This window comes from Lutjanus erythropterus, chromosome 9 (genome assembly GCF_056507025.1).
Source record: "Lutjanus erythropterus isolate fLutEry1 chromosome 9, fLutEry1.hap2, whole genome shotgun sequence".
In the NCBI taxonomy this organism is placed as follows: Eukaryota; Metazoa; Chordata; class Actinopteri; order Lutjaniformes; family Lutjanidae; genus Lutjanus; species Lutjanus erythropterus.
Window position 1 is genome coordinate 20,225,471 of NC_139325.1, and position 16,343 is coordinate 20,241,813.

The window sequence follows — 16,343 nt, forward strand, 5'->3', positions numbered from 1 at the left end:
GTGAGATTGTGAGGGCAAACTTTTTTCTTTAAAGGACTAGAAATCCCTTTTGTGGATGTATTGCTTTAATTTAATCTAATTGTGGTTTCGTATTGTAGTTTGTGACTTGTTGCAACCCATTGTAAATGTAGAATATTTTTCATCTGAATCAATGATCGTTCAAAAACTCAAACTCTCATGTTTTCTTTTTTAAAGATTGTGGCACCCGGCCCTATAAGCTGAACCGCATCGTGGGAGGGCAGAACGCTGAGCTGGGGGAGTGGCCCTGGCAGGTCAGCCTTCACTTCCTCACCTACGGGCATGTTTGTGGTGCCTCAATCATCTCGGAGACGTGGCTCCTCTCAGCTTCCCACTGCTTTGTCACTAGCAACCCAGCGTGAGTCACAGCTTAAACGTCCACAGCACTCATATACATCTAGAGAACAGAACTGTACCATATATGACATGTACCACATCCCTTCTCATATATTTTGGTATATAAACTCTTATTGTTCCCCTTATATTTTATTATTCATCATATTATTTTACATTTTATTAGATCTCATTATGCAGTATTCTCATACACATTGTGCTGGAAAAAAGTAGAACTTTGCACAACAGAGGGGCCATTTATATACAAATTGCAAAGTCTGAAAATTGGCCCCTGATGATGCAGTTAATTCAGAAAAACCTTGGGGGGGCTAAATTTACATCTCATCCATGGAAGCATGGACGTGCATTCGTCAGAGTGGCCTGTAGGTGGAGCACTCACCATGCTGTTAGACCTGAGACACCTCTATTGTTATTGAGCGAGGAATATGTTCATCCTCTCAGACTCACAGTTGGTGTTGATATTTGCTATTCACAATGCTGTTTTTTTTAAAGTTGCATGCATTTTCCAGATTACTTATTCAAGCCAAGACAAGGGTTTATTTTACAGTCACAAATCATTATAAGTGGTATGTAATTTTTGCATGTTTTTGTACAGGGATGGTGACAATATCATGAAAAGTGCATGCAATCCAGTACAATAATACTAACATTCTTCAGTTTGTGCAGAGTTTCTTGTTGAGGGTATAGTTAATTTAAGTTATATTTAATTACTTTGTTGAAAGCTGTTTATTATCATGTTATTGAGGTGATAACAAACACTGTAATCTTACAGAAACATATGTTGCAGGGCTTTACGTGTTGGATTGTATTAGATTGCACACATGTTCTTGACATTGCATCCACCCATCCTGGTCCGTGCGTGTACACAAACATAACCTTTGCCCCATGATGCTGTACATGCTACCACAGGAACCATGTTGCATCCAACTGGCAAACCTATAGTGGCATGCAGGACCAGTACAAGCAGGATGGTGTACAGCGCCGCCCATTGAAGAGGATCATCTCCCACCCGGATTACAACCAAATGACCTTTGACTATGACATTGCACTGCTGGAGCTCAGCGAGCCGCTGGAGTTCACCAACACCATCCAACCCATCTGCCTACCCTCTTACTCCCACGTCTTCCCTGCAGGCATGGCCTGCTGGGTCACAGGCTGGGGCGCGCTCCGAGAAGGAGGTATTATGCAGGAATTGGTGGTTCTGTGTGGAACTGTAGTCATCTTTTGTTTTTCACTGTGTATAACTGATTATTATACTCATTTTGAATATTTATACTGTTATTCCTCAATTATGGGTGACCCACTCTACAATTGTGTCTTTCCCTTTTTGCATATCCAGCTCACATCAAAATTAAGACATCCCACTCCTCCCCCATCCTTCTCACAATTAGCTATTCATCTCCGTCCTTCATCTTCTTTGCCTGCCTGCTTCCTTCATCTCTTCCTCATTTCATCCTGTCTTCTTTCTTTCCTTTAATGTCCTTCCCATTTCTTTATCTCTCCCATCATGACATACTTCTCTTCCGCTCAACCCTCCCTCCCTTTTCTCTCATCTTTTTCTAATCTGCTCTATTCCATTAAGCCTTCTTCCATATCCATATATCAAGACAGACGTCGGCTCTCCTGGGAAGCCTCTTAAACCTTCATTAGCTAACACTAATCCAGCCCATTAACACCTTTGATGTTAGTGACGAACACATAGGTCACGTGACAGAGCGCTGACCCCTTTGTCCCACTCTCACAGGTCAAAAAGCACAGCTGCTGCAAAAGGCATCGGTGAAAATCATCAACGATACTGTGTGCAACGTGGTCACTGAAGGCCAAGTCACCTCCAGGATGCTCTGCAGTGGATTCTTGGCCGGAGGAGTCGACGCATGCCAGGTGAGAACGTCCAACACATTCTCCAGCCAAAGCGCTGATATAGATAGGTTCTCACACCCTTACAATTATCATGCATCTCACATCCAGACCCAATCTAATAACCGTTCTCTTCTTACCGTCCTCGCCAGGGAGACTCCGGAGGCCCCCTGGTGTGTTTCGAGGAGAGTGGGAAGTGGTTTCAGGCTGGCATTGTGAGCTGGGGCGAGGGCTGCGCTCGTCGGAACAAGCCCGGTGTTTACACACGCGTCACCAAGCTGAGAGAGTGGATCAGGACAGAGACAGGGGTTTGATGATGCTGTCGGTAGCAGGGAGGGATGCAGAGCGGGGGACAACGTCAGTGTGCTAAAAATAATGGAGACAGAACATTTGAGTCTTATTCAGGACAAGTCTCTCCAAGATTTATTCATTTAGCAGCAGCATGAGGATACTGCTGCATGGACCCAGCTACTCACATGAATGTCTTAAAGCACTTTACTTTGTTGTCAACCCCCTTTTGCCTACTCCTCCCACTTACACACACACTTACACACAAACCACACCAACTCATATTTTATATAGTTTTAAAGATTTAAAGATTTTTACCCCCATCAATCATTATGTTTTACTAGTGTATATATTCAGAGTACAAATAATGAAATATGCATATTCTGGGATTGGTGCATATTGCTGGGAATTATGTTCCCAATATTTGACCAATGTAACTTTTTCAGATAAAAATATGAAAAATTTACACAGTTTTGTGTGTATTTCTGAATTAAATAAAATAATTGTTTTTAAAGGTAGAATCTGCAACATTGTTTTTAAACGCAACTTTCAAAGTTGGCCCCTTCCCCTCAGCTCAATAAATGAGAGAGTGGGCAAGAGACATACAGTGTGAATTAGGAGAGTGAGCTCCAGTAGCAATAACAAAGCAGTGAATCAGAGATATAAAAGGTTATTTTCTGATTGTTTCACTGCAATTATGTTCTGAAGCACAAATAAACACGCCCACACCTCTGCAAAACCCTAGATTTTGTGTGAATACAGCTGAAGCGATCCTCAGTCTGCTCTGCCGATGTCTCTCAGTAGATGAAAGGGACAGAGAATGTAATGTCACTGTTAGTTACTATACATTTTTATAGAATACTGATGTCAAAACCTGTACACTGTTTTGGCCTAGGGCAACATACTACTGCCAAACAGGCTGAAACCCGGAACTAAACAAGCAAAGCAAAACCTGAGACAGTGGCAAGAACAAAGCAGTGAATCTAACAAAAAAAACCCATTACTTTCTGATTATTTTACAGGCGTTATTTTCTAAGGCACACATAAACATGCCCACACCTCCACATGGCACCAGATATTGTGTTAATATAGCTGAAGTGATCCTCAGTCTGCTCTGCCTGTGTGTGTCGGGGTTTCATAAGTGATGATTTAGAGGGATTCTGTATATATGAATCTATACATTGTTTTTGGTTTGAAAAATGCTGCATATTTTGCTGGTAAGTCATGTATTTCTGAACAGGTTAGATGCCTTTATCATCTTGGGCGGCATTGATTGAAGCACTTTATGTTTTTGTATAACTATACATTTGGGGTTTTATTAATCTGGCGTCTTAAAGGGATTGTTCACTCAAAATGAAAAATCAGTCATTTACTCATCCTCATTCTGATTGAAGGTCAGGTTTAGTTTGTCAGTCCACAAAACACTGCTGGAGTTACACAGACAAATTTGTTACAGAATCTCCCAGACAATGGAAATGAATGGTGACCCGTTTTCGAATGTAAAAAAACAACAGAATAAAATCATAAAATGCCTCCATACTACTCATCTGGTGTAATCCAGGGCTCTTAAAGCCCCAAATGCCAGGTTGACAAAAAGAATGTTATTTACACCATGTGTAATTTCGAATGTAAAAAAACAACAGAATAAAATCATAAAATGCCTGCATACTACTCATCTGGTGTAATCCAGGGCTCTTAAAGCCCCAAATGCCAGGTTGACGAAAAGAATGTTATTTACACCATGTTTTTAAGCTTGAATCTTCACTGTAGATCCTTATCTTGGAGCCACGTTCACATGCACATGAACTGTGTGTGTGTGTTGTGATTGTGTGCAAACAGCATGTTGGGACTTTAGGACACTTAGATTATGCCAGACAAGCAGTATGGAGGCATTTTATGTTTTATTTCCAGTTATTTTTACGTTTGAAAACTGGTCACCATTCACCTTCATTGTTTGGGAGATTCTGCAACGCTGTTTTCTTGTGAAACTACAGCAGTGTTTTGCGGACTAACAAAATAAATCCAACCCTCAATCGGCATGAGGGTGAGTAGATAATGACTTAATTTTCACTTTTTGAGTGAACTATCCCTTAAAGGGACCACAGCACTATTTTTTAGGATATTTGTGGCAAAATACTCACATTTTACTGTTCACCATTTTACATAGCACAGGTTTTTAAATTGATTAAAGCATTTTATCTACCTATGTATCTACCAGGCATCCATTAGTCTCAGTTCTTGTCAGTAATTAGTAGTAACTTATCAGTGAAGTGTAAACATCAGCTTGTAGAGACATCTGCATCATCATGTGATGACAACAGAAGTTAAGAGAAAAACAAAAGAACAAGAAAAAAAGAAATCTATGCAGGGGCATTTTCATATCTAACTAAAATGAATGAAAAGCAGAAGCTGCCTGGAAGGTAGAAAATGAATTAATCAATCTCTTAAGCCCACAGTTTGCTTTGGAAAATGGCCAGCAGTAATGTTAAGTTTAACAGATTTGTAGTTGGTGGGCTGAGGCAGGCAAAAAAAAAACAAAACACTATGGTCCCTGAAGAATGTTGATGCGAGACTGGAGTGATGCTTAAGTTGTTTTGAGTTGTTGTTTATCTGATCGGGGGGTCTACATCAGTATTTCTATTACATATTTACAGACACTTATTGGCCTTTGCCTGGTCTGTGAATGATTTGCCAAAGTGTGATATTCAGAGCAGACGATGAGGATTAGATCCAGTTGGCTTTTGCACAGATCTCTAGTTAAGCTCAGGGTGATTGGGGTCTTCAGTCACACACACCTGAGAGCCAAAGCAAACCAATGGGCTTTTCACATGGTGCCAGAGCAGAGCAATGAGCTCTTATCCCCCATGAGAGTTTCCTGTCTTTGGTCACGACCAACTCAATCAACTTTTAAATCAAACGTTTGACTGGATGGTGTCTTTTATTATATTTCCCTTTTTATCTCTGGCTTATCCTGGAAATATTGTATCCTGGAGAAGCAAACCAAAGATTTGCATAAGTATTATTTATTGAAGGGGGGAAAATTGCGAAGAAAACTTTGAGGATATTGCTCAGCTGGCCTTTTTTTCAAATTAATTTCATAGGTTTACAGTTCAACTATGCAAGTGTAAATGTGTATTTCTCCAACATTTGGGAGAGGCTACAACTTTTACAGGGTTTCTGTGGGCCCTTAAAATCTAAAATTCAATCATTTGAATTTCAGGCCTTAAAATATCTTGATTTTGACAGGTTTTAAAAGTTGATTGGATTATGAAGTTAACATAACTTTTTTAAAGTTGTATTAACTTCAGTCTCACTCTTAAATGTGTATTTGAGGAAAAAAAAGAAAGTATTGATCAAGCTGTAAAGTACAAAATAAAACCACAACGTTTTCCTTTATATCGTTTGTACTAAATTTAATGTGTTGAAACCTGGAGTGATCCTTTTATTTTCATAAACATTGTACATTGACTATGACTTGGAGTATGGACATACTTTATAACCTTTCTTTGTTCGTGTGTTTGTGTATGTTTTTGTATAATAATAAACATCTTTTATCTGATTCCTCAGTACCTAATTGCATTACCTGTATTATTTGTCTGTGATGAGGTCTCATTTTGTATTATGATGTGGATAAGAAATGCGTGTCTAGTGAGACCTTGTCCCTTCTCACAGTAGAATAGTAATGAGCATGTACTTCTCCTCCCCGTCGTGAGCAGCATGCCTACCTGGGGAACAGAGGTGACAAGACAAACTCATATTGTCAAATAATACCTACCTTTGTCACAGCTCTATCCTATTACCCTACGAGATGGGCATGTCGACTTCGGGAGGTGGATACACATACAGTGGGGGTTCTGCTATCTCATCTGTCTTCATTAAAAGCAGCGCACCACTGGGGGAATAGGAAAATCAACATAGACAGTGCTGCTAATTTATGTATTCATCATTGTTGCTACATGGAAAGCTTTGTTTGTCGCTGTTCCCCATGCCCGATGAAGCTACACACCAGGCTGATTAACCAGGCTGATAACTCAGAATTCACACGAGACAGTTCTTTATCGGAAATGGTTTTATTTAAATATAAATATGTGTACAAAGGTACAAGCAACGATAGCTCATTTTTAGCAAATAAAATTCTTAATACATTATTAAAAGAATGAACAAACAAATGGCAATTAGTCGTGTTCCAAAAAAAGCATAGTAACTGCATTCAATGATTGATGAACAACTTAGACAAGAAAATCTGTGGACCCAAATAAATCAACCAAGATAGATACATATGTATATAAAGATACTTTACAATAGAGCAGCTTACACGCTGTACATTAAGGCTTATATAAAATATAAAAATAAAGACAAGCGATGATGTTTGCCTCCTCACTTTAAGTGGCTTTTGCTCTCTCTCGTCAAGCTGCCTGGTAACAGCTTTTTAGACAAATGGCAGTACAGGCGTCCATACTGAAAAATCCAGGAAATTGGAATGCAACAGGGCCAGGTGAAGAAACCAATGTCTCAAACATGAAATGGACATGAATATAAACGCTGAAGAGTTTCACTAGACACATCATTTGCATGCAACAGAGAGAAAGTATGGGCTCAGCCATTTGTACAGATACTTAGTGTTTCAGGGTAGTACTGTTTCTTGTAAACATATTGAGACAGTTTGATTGGAGTTGTAAAACTTGAGTGTATGGTCCACATTAGGACAGTCAATCCCCACCTGAGCCTGCTGAAGTTTGATGCTGCATTCAAGTTTATTTCAAGTTCAAGATTGCCATCATTCCAAATCACCACTTTTTGATTGTTCTGGTAATATCTTACTCTTCATTTTACAATCAGAAAACAGTACCAGGGGTAGGACAATAGTATTCAGACCTCAGCCCCTGTTTACCCCCATTAAATTAACACCATCTTTGGGTTGTCATGGCCTTACCTTGTCCATCTTGGTACAACGCACAGTAAACACATAGTCCCCCATTACAATGAAGGCTAAAATACACATTCTCTTCATACCTCCTTCTTTTAGCCACCGGTAAGCAACACAAGTCCAACATGTTAGGGTTGTTATCAGAAGAAGCTCCAGGAATACAGCTCAGGCCAGAAGTATTCCACCGCTGATTAGACTCTTCATACAGTACAGTGCCTGTAGCACTTGTTGGTCAGTAGAGCTAGTCTGTTGTGCAGAATAGTTTGTCTGTCTCTGTGGATAGCTCCGTCTTTTGTTGATGATAGAGACACAAAAATGTGCTTAGAATTCCTTTCGCATGCCAACAAAACACCAAATGACAGACAACAACAGGTTTTTCAGATCTGTTTTTTCCTCAAATATGTCCTGCTTGTCACATTGTCTCTCAAAGTATTTTAGACGTCATGTTTGACATTTAGTGTTGACACAAAGTAAACTCTGGAAGGCAGGTAAACAGCTACCCCAGTCATTTTGGCCACCCAAATTCAGGAGATGCATTTGTTTTCTAGTTGGCTCTTGCACTGTCAGAATATCTCCACAGGTTTGGGTGGTCATCATGTAGAGATAACCTGGTGAGGTATCACACTGTAATCAGAAGTTTGACTTGCACATCACAATCTGCTTAATTCCCCAGCTCAGGAGCTCCACAATTAGCATTGTCGCAGATCCCTCGAGCCATCACAACAAATAAAGGTTGGTTATCCCATAACCAAAATCACACAACTCCCTCCAAACACTGTCCAAACACATCCTTAAAGGACCGTCCGAGAAAAGAAAGTCTCATGTTAGTCCTGCCACAATGGTTATCTACTCACTGCTCCTGTATGCTTCTTTTTTTCCAGTGTGTTTGTCCAATCAAACATGTGTCTGCATACGCTGTGAGGGCCGGCCATAGTCAGACTGCTGGGAGGACACTTGTGAGGAGGCATAAGAGAAGCGAGAAGAGCTAGACACCTTGCTGGCCTGATCTGATTGGTCATATGCATCCACCTTCTCGTAGGAAGCAGGCTTGACGTAGCTGGTGAAGGCGCGACCGTAGGTAGCAGGTAGGTACGCAGAGCCACTGTAGACGGGATCAGTGGGGTAAATGCTGGCGGGCTGGGCAGCTTGTTGCTGCTGGGCAGCTTGCTGCTGTTCATATGCGGTTCTGCCCGCTGTGGTGGTCGCATAACGGTGGGAGAAGTCATAGATGCGAGGCTGGGTGCCATGCTGACCATACATGGGGCTGGGGGAGGGCAGTTGTGATGGAGTGTAAACTGGCCGAGAATTGGGGACATATTCAGAGAATCCACTGCTGCGGATATGGCGGTCCTCATGGCCACGAACATTGTAGTAGCCATTAGTGGGATCCTATGAGAAAAAAATGCTAACATTAGCTACACAGACCAACCGCTAACGTAAGCTACACGGACCGACCACTAATGTTGGCTACTCAGAAATCAAGTTGTCTAGCAAACCTGTCAATACTACTTAAAAGTATTTTTGAATGTTATAGGCCCTAGAATAAAGTATTCTCAGTTTAGTTTGAATGTTAAGTGTGAATAGGATACTTTGTACATTTAAAAGGACAAAATTTCTGCTATCAATCTAAATGTGCAGTCAGACATAACAAAGGAAGGAATAGCTGGGCAAACAATCTGTAAACAAACAGACATAAAACACTATCAGGCTAAACAGTTTTACCATATTTCATAGTGAGGTAATCCAAAAGTATCGGATTAGGTTGCGGACTACATTTTTAAACAAGTAATTAGTAATTATTTTGGAAATCATTTTTAAAGTAACCATCAAACACTGTGTATAACGGATGAAAATAATGCATTCTTGCTATTTCTAGAGTGTTTCTTCAAGTAAGTAGTTTCAGTTTTACCTTGATGTCAGATCTCTCATCGTCCTCCTCTTCCAGGAGGTCGCTGTGTTCTGTGCGTGATGTCCCAGGAGACTCGCTGCTGTTCGGAGCCTGAGGGAAGACCAAGCATTTTTGAAGAATTACTAGGATGAACAAGACCTCACTTGAATAAGAACAAAACACAATCTGAGTCTTACATTGCAGTGTTAATGTGAAGTTTCCCTAACCATCAACAGAGATATCTGCCATGCAAAGACATTTACCATGGGCTCTTTGACATCCTCTTCATCATCGTTGCCACGTGTGGCGTTGTGATCACTGTGAACAATCTGAACTCTGATGTCACTTTTGGAAAGACGAGTACATCTTTTACCTGTGGGGATTGAAAATAAAAGGTACTTTAGTTTACCAGGCAGACCTGTACATCAACATTTACATCAAACATAGGGTGAAACTGCACATAAATTGAACAAAAAGTGCTCACTTTTAAGCTTGCAAATGAAAAAGACTTAAATCTGTTTGATCTGAAGAATTGGCTGTTGACCCTGTTGCCCATACTAACCGTTGAGCTCACCTTTGCCTGTGTGCCTGCAGCACAGGGAGACCAGAGTGATGACGCAGATGAGCAGGACACAGCCTCCACCCACAGCTCCGCCAACAATTATCAACATAGGCAGGGCTTCTGTAACAACAAGAGTGATAGAAGAAAAGTGTGGTGTAGTAGAGGGTGGGGGTAGATGGTTGTCAAGAGCGGGGGAGGGATGAAACGAGAGATAGTGGAGCGTCAGTGTCAAGAACAAGCAGATCAGAGCAACAGAAAGAAAGAGATCCATTCGTTTGTCTTGCTAATCCCAGAAAACGTCAGCGCCTGTACAAATTCATCTGCAGTAAGCTCTGGCCTGCTCACAGCTAGTGTATGCTCACGCGGACAATCCGGCGGCAACCTGCAGCCTGGCTATTGTCTCTAATCTCTCTGAAAGAAGGGTAACAAGGCCTGACATGCAATGAAGCAACAGACAGTAATCTAATTAGAGATTCCAGGAGATACCGCTGCCCATTTCTCTGGAGACCCCACTGTGCTACGTTGATGTAAATTACTGGCGAGGACCTTATTTTTGGTGTCTGCTGCAACAAAGTCTTCCACTAGCATCAGTGTCGTAGTACTACCGCCTAATTTTAAGATCACTTGAAGGAGCTGCAGCCCGGGACGCTGAACTTGGCTCAGAGACAGTGATAGAGAATATGAGCCCAACCGCAAACACATGTGGCTTCCTCTAATTGACTTTTGTCCCCAATCAATATCTATGTTATGGGGCAAACATATTCATTAAAGGAACCATCTGCTGATTAAATCATATCGATTAGAGGACTATAATTAAGATAAGCACAGGACAGGAGTGCTGCTTTCACCTAATCTGGCCCCCTTCACAGCCAGGATTGAGAGAATCACCATGACTTCTGCAGAGGGCTTTGATGGCAATTATTCCTCCTAGGGCCTGACTGATATTGGATTTTTGGGGCTGATATTAGGGAATAAAAAAATTCTGATATCGATATATCAGCTGATATTTATTTATACAGAATACAATATACACATAAATACACATTTTTACGATCCCTCAAAAGTGGATACAAAGATATACAATGGAGGAAGGATAATTTACAATGCAACAATAGATGTTATTGTCCAAAATGATCTTAGACACTGAAAGAGTATTTTTAATTATTATAAATTAAAAAAAACACAAATAGAGCAAAATGTATGTATGCGTCAAACCTAAATTAAGAAAAATGATAAACTATTAACAGAATGGTGCCTTTAAGGTTAACAAACAAAAGCAATCTGTATTATGTTCTGATAAAAAAAAATCCAGTTATCGACTAATATTTAGTTAAATATACTGTTAAACACTTTTTAAGACTTTTTAAAGACTATTTTGAATGCAATTTATGACCTATTTCACATCAATTCTGGCCCAAAAAAGTGTGAAAGTTTTAGCAGTGTCAGAATCAGGGAACATGGTTTATTGCAGAGGTGTTGCAGGAGTTAGCGCAGTGACAGACACTTAATGCAATGCAACTTAGAAGTAGCATTAACTTTATAATCCAATCAGTTTCGCAGACCTGTCAAAATGGTATTTAAGATATTTACAGACATTTTAAGGACTAAAATTCAGATTATTTTTAAGAACCCACTGGAACCTTGGATATACATCAGATCAGAACATACAGGTACTTTGCCAAAACATCGTGTCTGCACCCCCTTTTGGGGTTACACAAACCTTTGTTTTACTGACATATCTAAAATGATTTTTTGACCTTGCCTGAACCTCAGCATTTGCGATACCTTAATAAATAAAGGTTAATTGGGCAGGTGTCATGCTCCTTTAGTCTTCTTCCATCCAAGTGGAAGACCAGTGACTTTCTGGAGGCTCATACATTTTTACTGCTCACATTTTGGGATCCCTTTCTTTTCTTTTCGTGATGGATTCTCTTGTTTATTTGTTTTACAACCTGTCTCTTTATATCAAACCAGAATCTTTCTCCCAGAGGGGCAGGTGCTGTCTTGGTATTGCTGGTCTGATATATAGCTGTGATAGTTGGGCTCTACTTTACCTTGCTCCTTCAGCGTGACCAGGGCGGTGCCGGTGCCGAAGCGGTTCCATGCAGTGCAGTTGTAGCGCAGCTGGAAATCCTGTGCCAGAGTCTCTGACAGCACCAGAGAAGACAGGACACCGTGGTCGCTGGTTACCGTCTGCACTGAGTAACGACCGGAGGAACCGGAGGACAGGCTCATGTCTCCAAAGGTCCACACCTGTGGAGAGGAGCAAGAGAACAGACAACAGGGAGTAAGTCGCTGTTCTATGAAGAATTCCTCAATGGCAAGCGAAGCAGAGGCCGGTGCGGCTGTTTATCCTTAGATCCCCGCCTGCCGCTGACTGAACATCAGCTTCTCCCTCTGTTCTGCTTTCTCTCTACCGACCTCTAAGGTGCTCCATGGCTGACACAGCTCACAGGCTCATGTTTAAGCTGCCTCCCACGTCTGCCCTGCAGGTGAGGCCTAAGGAGGGTTAGGTAGCTGCACTATGAAATAAGGCTCCTCTCTGCTGTCTGTAGCGCAGGGCCAGCAGGGCACCTGTCTCTCACTCCTCCTCACACCCTAATTATCCTCTCTCAGCCCAGCGTACGTTCAGCAGTTCAACAGGGTCAGCCGAGTGATGCCTCTTGGGCTGCTAATTGAATGCGGTTTGGCTGAAACCTGCAGGAAGCCAGTCTCCCACAGCTCCCCCAACTCCACTATCTCTCCAGTCAACGTCGGTGCAATTAGAGTTGTGAATATGTGTGTGTGTGTGTGTGTGTGTGTGTGTGTGTATGTATTTGTTAGCGTGTGAGGTGGAGATGTGCTAGTGCAAAGGTGTGAAGGTGAGGTCAGGGATAAAGCTACACTTGAGTGAGCCATCACATGTGGGTGTGGCTAAGAGGAACACGGAGTATACTGTATAAACTCCCAAACACAAGTGAGTGATGCACAACACAAATAAGAGGCTCACTTACAATCTTATCAGGTGGGGGGCTGCTTCCCACCCGACACTCCAGCTTGCCCTTGGAGTGCTTGACAGCGTGCTGCGTGGCGTCCGCTGTGATGATAGGAGGGCCTGGTGTGAAGAAGACAGAAAGACAGAGAGCAAAGAATAGATACATGAAAAAAAGAAGGAGAATATTTTGAAAAATTGACCAATACTAAATCGTCAGATATCAATTTTGATGCTACTTATGTAAAAGAAAAAATTCTGGATTTTTTTATGTGAATGTCCAGTCGATGTTGATGGCAAATGTTGTTAATTGAAGCAATAAATTCCTCAGTGTGTGCTATATTGACTGAGAAAACTGAGATCTCCTGCTACAGTGCCAGCAGTGCCTACGTGTACCAGGATGCACTGCATGTGAGGTTCTGACATCCATGTCCATGTTGTGTATCAACACCCTAGCCTGTAAGTATTACTTTGTTGGCTACAACATAGTGTTAGGCGTAGATATAGAAATGTAGAGACCATGTTTGTGATTTGACATGTCTCTGCCATATTGAGGAGGTCAATTAAATTATACACTGTGCATGGAGAGATGCAGATTTTACAGCAAAATCTACTGTAACCCACTTAATTCTGAACCAATTTTCATGAAATGTAGTTTGTTTTAAACCTCAGAAACTGAACATGATAACTAATTAAACTAATTAAACTGAATTGAATTTAGATACTGGGGGTGATCTAATCAGCACTATGCCAAAACATTAATTTCTATTAAAGGTACCATATTATGCCCCTTTCTGACAAGTTTTTATATGTTTCAGAGGTTCTCAAAACATGCTTTTGAAGTTTCTTTCATAAACACCACTCAGATCATGCATTTCAGCATGCCTCTATACCCCCGTTTCAGCCTTTTGCAAAACGAGCTGTTTCTGTGCCTGTAGCTTTAAATGCAAATGAGCTGTGAGTAGTCGCGCCCCTCTCCGGATGTGGGCGTGGCTTAAATTATCGGGCCCACGCCGGTATGTTTATGCTGAACAGTTACCTAGATATGGCTTTTTTCAGACACGCTTCACTTCAACCCTTTGATTCTGATCCAGAATCTGACCCAGACGGAGAGGCTCCTGCAGAAGTTGAAACATTGCGGATGCAGCAGGACGTTTGTCAATGGTGAGTCAACAACTTTGTGTGTCTTGGTACTTTGCAGTTAGTCGATGTATGTGTTGTTGCAATGCTAAAATGTAGCTCGGTAGCTAATGCTAACTGTAACTCACTCCACTTGTTCATTACCTGTTACAAAGATCCAATATTATGAACTTGAAATTTAGCAAAGTTTACTGCTCATCCACCACAGCTTGTCTAATGTATGTCAGGTTTTGAATTTCATAAACTTAATGTTTTGTTGAAATATTTACATTTTTCTATACTTTTGGATAGGTGCTCAGGTGCAACGATGCCTACAGAAAATGAAAATATATGTTGCGAGGAGATACCACAGGTAATATTTTTTAGCTAAACTAATTCATTACATACTCATTACTAATTTCTGTATGACACACCTTAGAATAGACTCTTGAGGTGATGTAAAAATATTTTAAAATAAATATTTTGTGTCAAATGATTTATTTTGGAGAGTCACTGCACTGAGAGTCACTCACTATTATACAGTGAGCAGGTCAATATTGTGAAATAACCCTCTTCTGGATGAATTAAAACCCCTCCACTTTGTGTTTGGGTCCTGCATCATCCTGTCAGGGTTTATTTCACTCACTGACAGACTGACATGCTTACTGTATATTATCCCTGACTTGTCTGACGATGCTATTCTTATTGTTACCCACTACATTTGTTAGATACCATGATCCCTACTTTTGTATCTTACATTAGGTTACAAGACGATTGCAGGAGGTTGATGAAGATTTATCATGTATGGTTGACCATCCTGGACCCTGTCTGCCTCAGTGTGTTCACCCCGCAGAACACTTTCAACATTTACCGAGCTGACTGTGGTCCTTTATGGCGCAGAGGAATAGAACAGTAAGTGCTTTTTATAAATCCTAATAATTTAAATCTGTGAGTTTACATGTAACCATATTGTAACCATTGTATTTATGAAAATAAATATTCAAGATTCAATGCAGTTTGCTTCACAGTGATTCAGGGTTCATAACATTACAGTGGCCACAAAAACACCATGAATGAACAAACCCACCCAAAATAAGCAGATACTGTGCATAATTAACATGACTTCACAGAGGACAATTCTTACAGATATAGTAACGCATTTATTGATTCTCACATATATCACAACATATATTTTAAATGATGGACCTATCATCCATGGCAGAAAAAAACTAAAGGATTCACTGAATCCATACAAATAAAAGTTTAAAAATACTGTTTTTGACTCACAGTAATTCCCTTAATTTCTTCTTCTATTTTTAATGTTTGATCTTGTTTGTTTTGTTTGATCTTATGCACCAGTATACCACAGTAAATTCCTTATATGCGAAAACCTGCTTAATAATAATAAAATAATAATCATTCTGATTCTGATTAACCGTCTGAATAGCTTCAGCTTCCACTGAGACATATATATGCCAATGAGGCAACATGAAGTGTAAATTATTTACAATTTCAGCTTTTCTGAGTTTCTTCAGAAAATGTATTATATGTGTCAGTGACTTTAGTGAATAAATTGCATACAATATTTGTGACATTGTTTGTGTAATGGAAACTATCCAGCCTGAAGAAGTGGAGTTATCATCATCATCATGTATCTTAGCTGGGGTGTATGGATTCTTCTCTTAAATGGAGTCTGCAGAACAAATACAGTCTTGTTTATTTTATTAATGAATTGAAACTGATAAAAGCTGATATTCTAAATGAAATTCTATCTATATATTCTATCTCTTGATGTTGCCTAGTCATAGGGTGGAGCCTACATATTCCAGTGGAAGTTTGCTGATTAGATCACCCCCAGTAACTGAATTTAATTCCAAATTTCATGGAAATTGATTCAGAAATAAGCGAATTACAGTTGATTTTGTGGTGAATTCTGCATCTCTATATCTATGATGTTAGATGTTAGATTGACTACATTTACCGTCAACACTGATGGACGTCCTGATGAAAAGTGCCATATTTCCCCTTTAGCAGATCAGTCCAAACTTAATAAGCAACAGTGTTATGCTCTGAAAGAAATGCCACTCACCATTTACAGTTAGAGTGACATCTCTTTCTGCAACTCCAATCCGGGGCACAATGGCCTTGCAGGTGTATGTTCCAGCATCCTCCTGTGTAACAGCCTTGAGCTGCAAGGTGTTACCATTACTGAGCACCTAGAGAGAAACCCAGAGAGACAAGCAAGAAGCGTGTCAGAGAGAGAACGAACTAGAGCGAGGCGGTGGGGAGAAAAGGCAGACAAAGGAGACCGGGACCTTTATTGGTGGCACACTCATTGTGGAGGCAGCACAGAGGTGGG

At 40.5% G+C, this 16,343-nt stretch overlaps 2 protein-coding genes across 3 annotated transcripts in view; one reads left to right on the top strand and one right to left on the bottom strand.

The window, feature by feature from the left end:
* Window positions 1-2,825, top strand: part of st14 (ST14 transmembrane serine protease matriptase) — a 28,436-nt gene extending 25,611 nt beyond the window's left edge. The window contains exons 16-19 of the mRNA XM_084726444.1: window positions 196-376; window positions 1,282-1,550; window positions 2,117-2,253; window positions 2,382-2,825. Of these exons, the coding sequence (XP_084582570.1) occupies window positions 196-376; window positions 1,282-1,550; window positions 2,117-2,253; window positions 2,382-2,543 (749 nt within the window). The 3' untranslated portion in view covers window positions 2,544-2,825. The remainder of the gene's footprint in view (window positions 1-195; window positions 377-1,281; window positions 1,551-2,116; window positions 2,254-2,381) is intronic.
* Window positions 2,826-6,568: 3,743 nt separating this feature from the next.
* The window catches only part of kirrel3l (kirre like nephrin family adhesion molecule 3, like), a 44,283-nt gene continuing 34,508 nt past the window's right edge, over window positions 6,569-16,343 (bottom strand). The window contains exons 9-15 of one of the 2 annotated variants that reach the window (XM_084726454.1): window positions 16,074-16,200; window positions 12,888-12,988; window positions 11,949-12,147; window positions 9,907-10,014; window positions 9,596-9,705; window positions 9,354-9,443; window positions 6,569-8,833 (exon numbers count right to left, since the gene is read on the bottom strand). In XM_084726454.1, coding sequence (XP_084582580.1) covers window positions 8,339-8,833; window positions 9,354-9,443; window positions 9,596-9,705; window positions 9,907-10,014; window positions 11,949-12,147; window positions 12,888-12,988; window positions 16,074-16,200 — 1,230 coding nt within the window. In that variant the 3' untranslated portion in view covers window positions 6,569-8,338. Of the gene's footprint in view, window positions 8,834-9,353; window positions 9,444-9,595; window positions 9,706-9,894; window positions 10,015-11,948; window positions 12,148-12,887; window positions 12,989-16,073; window positions 16,201-16,343 lie in introns of both variants that reach the window. The other variant, XM_084726453.1, reaches the window with a different exon arrangement.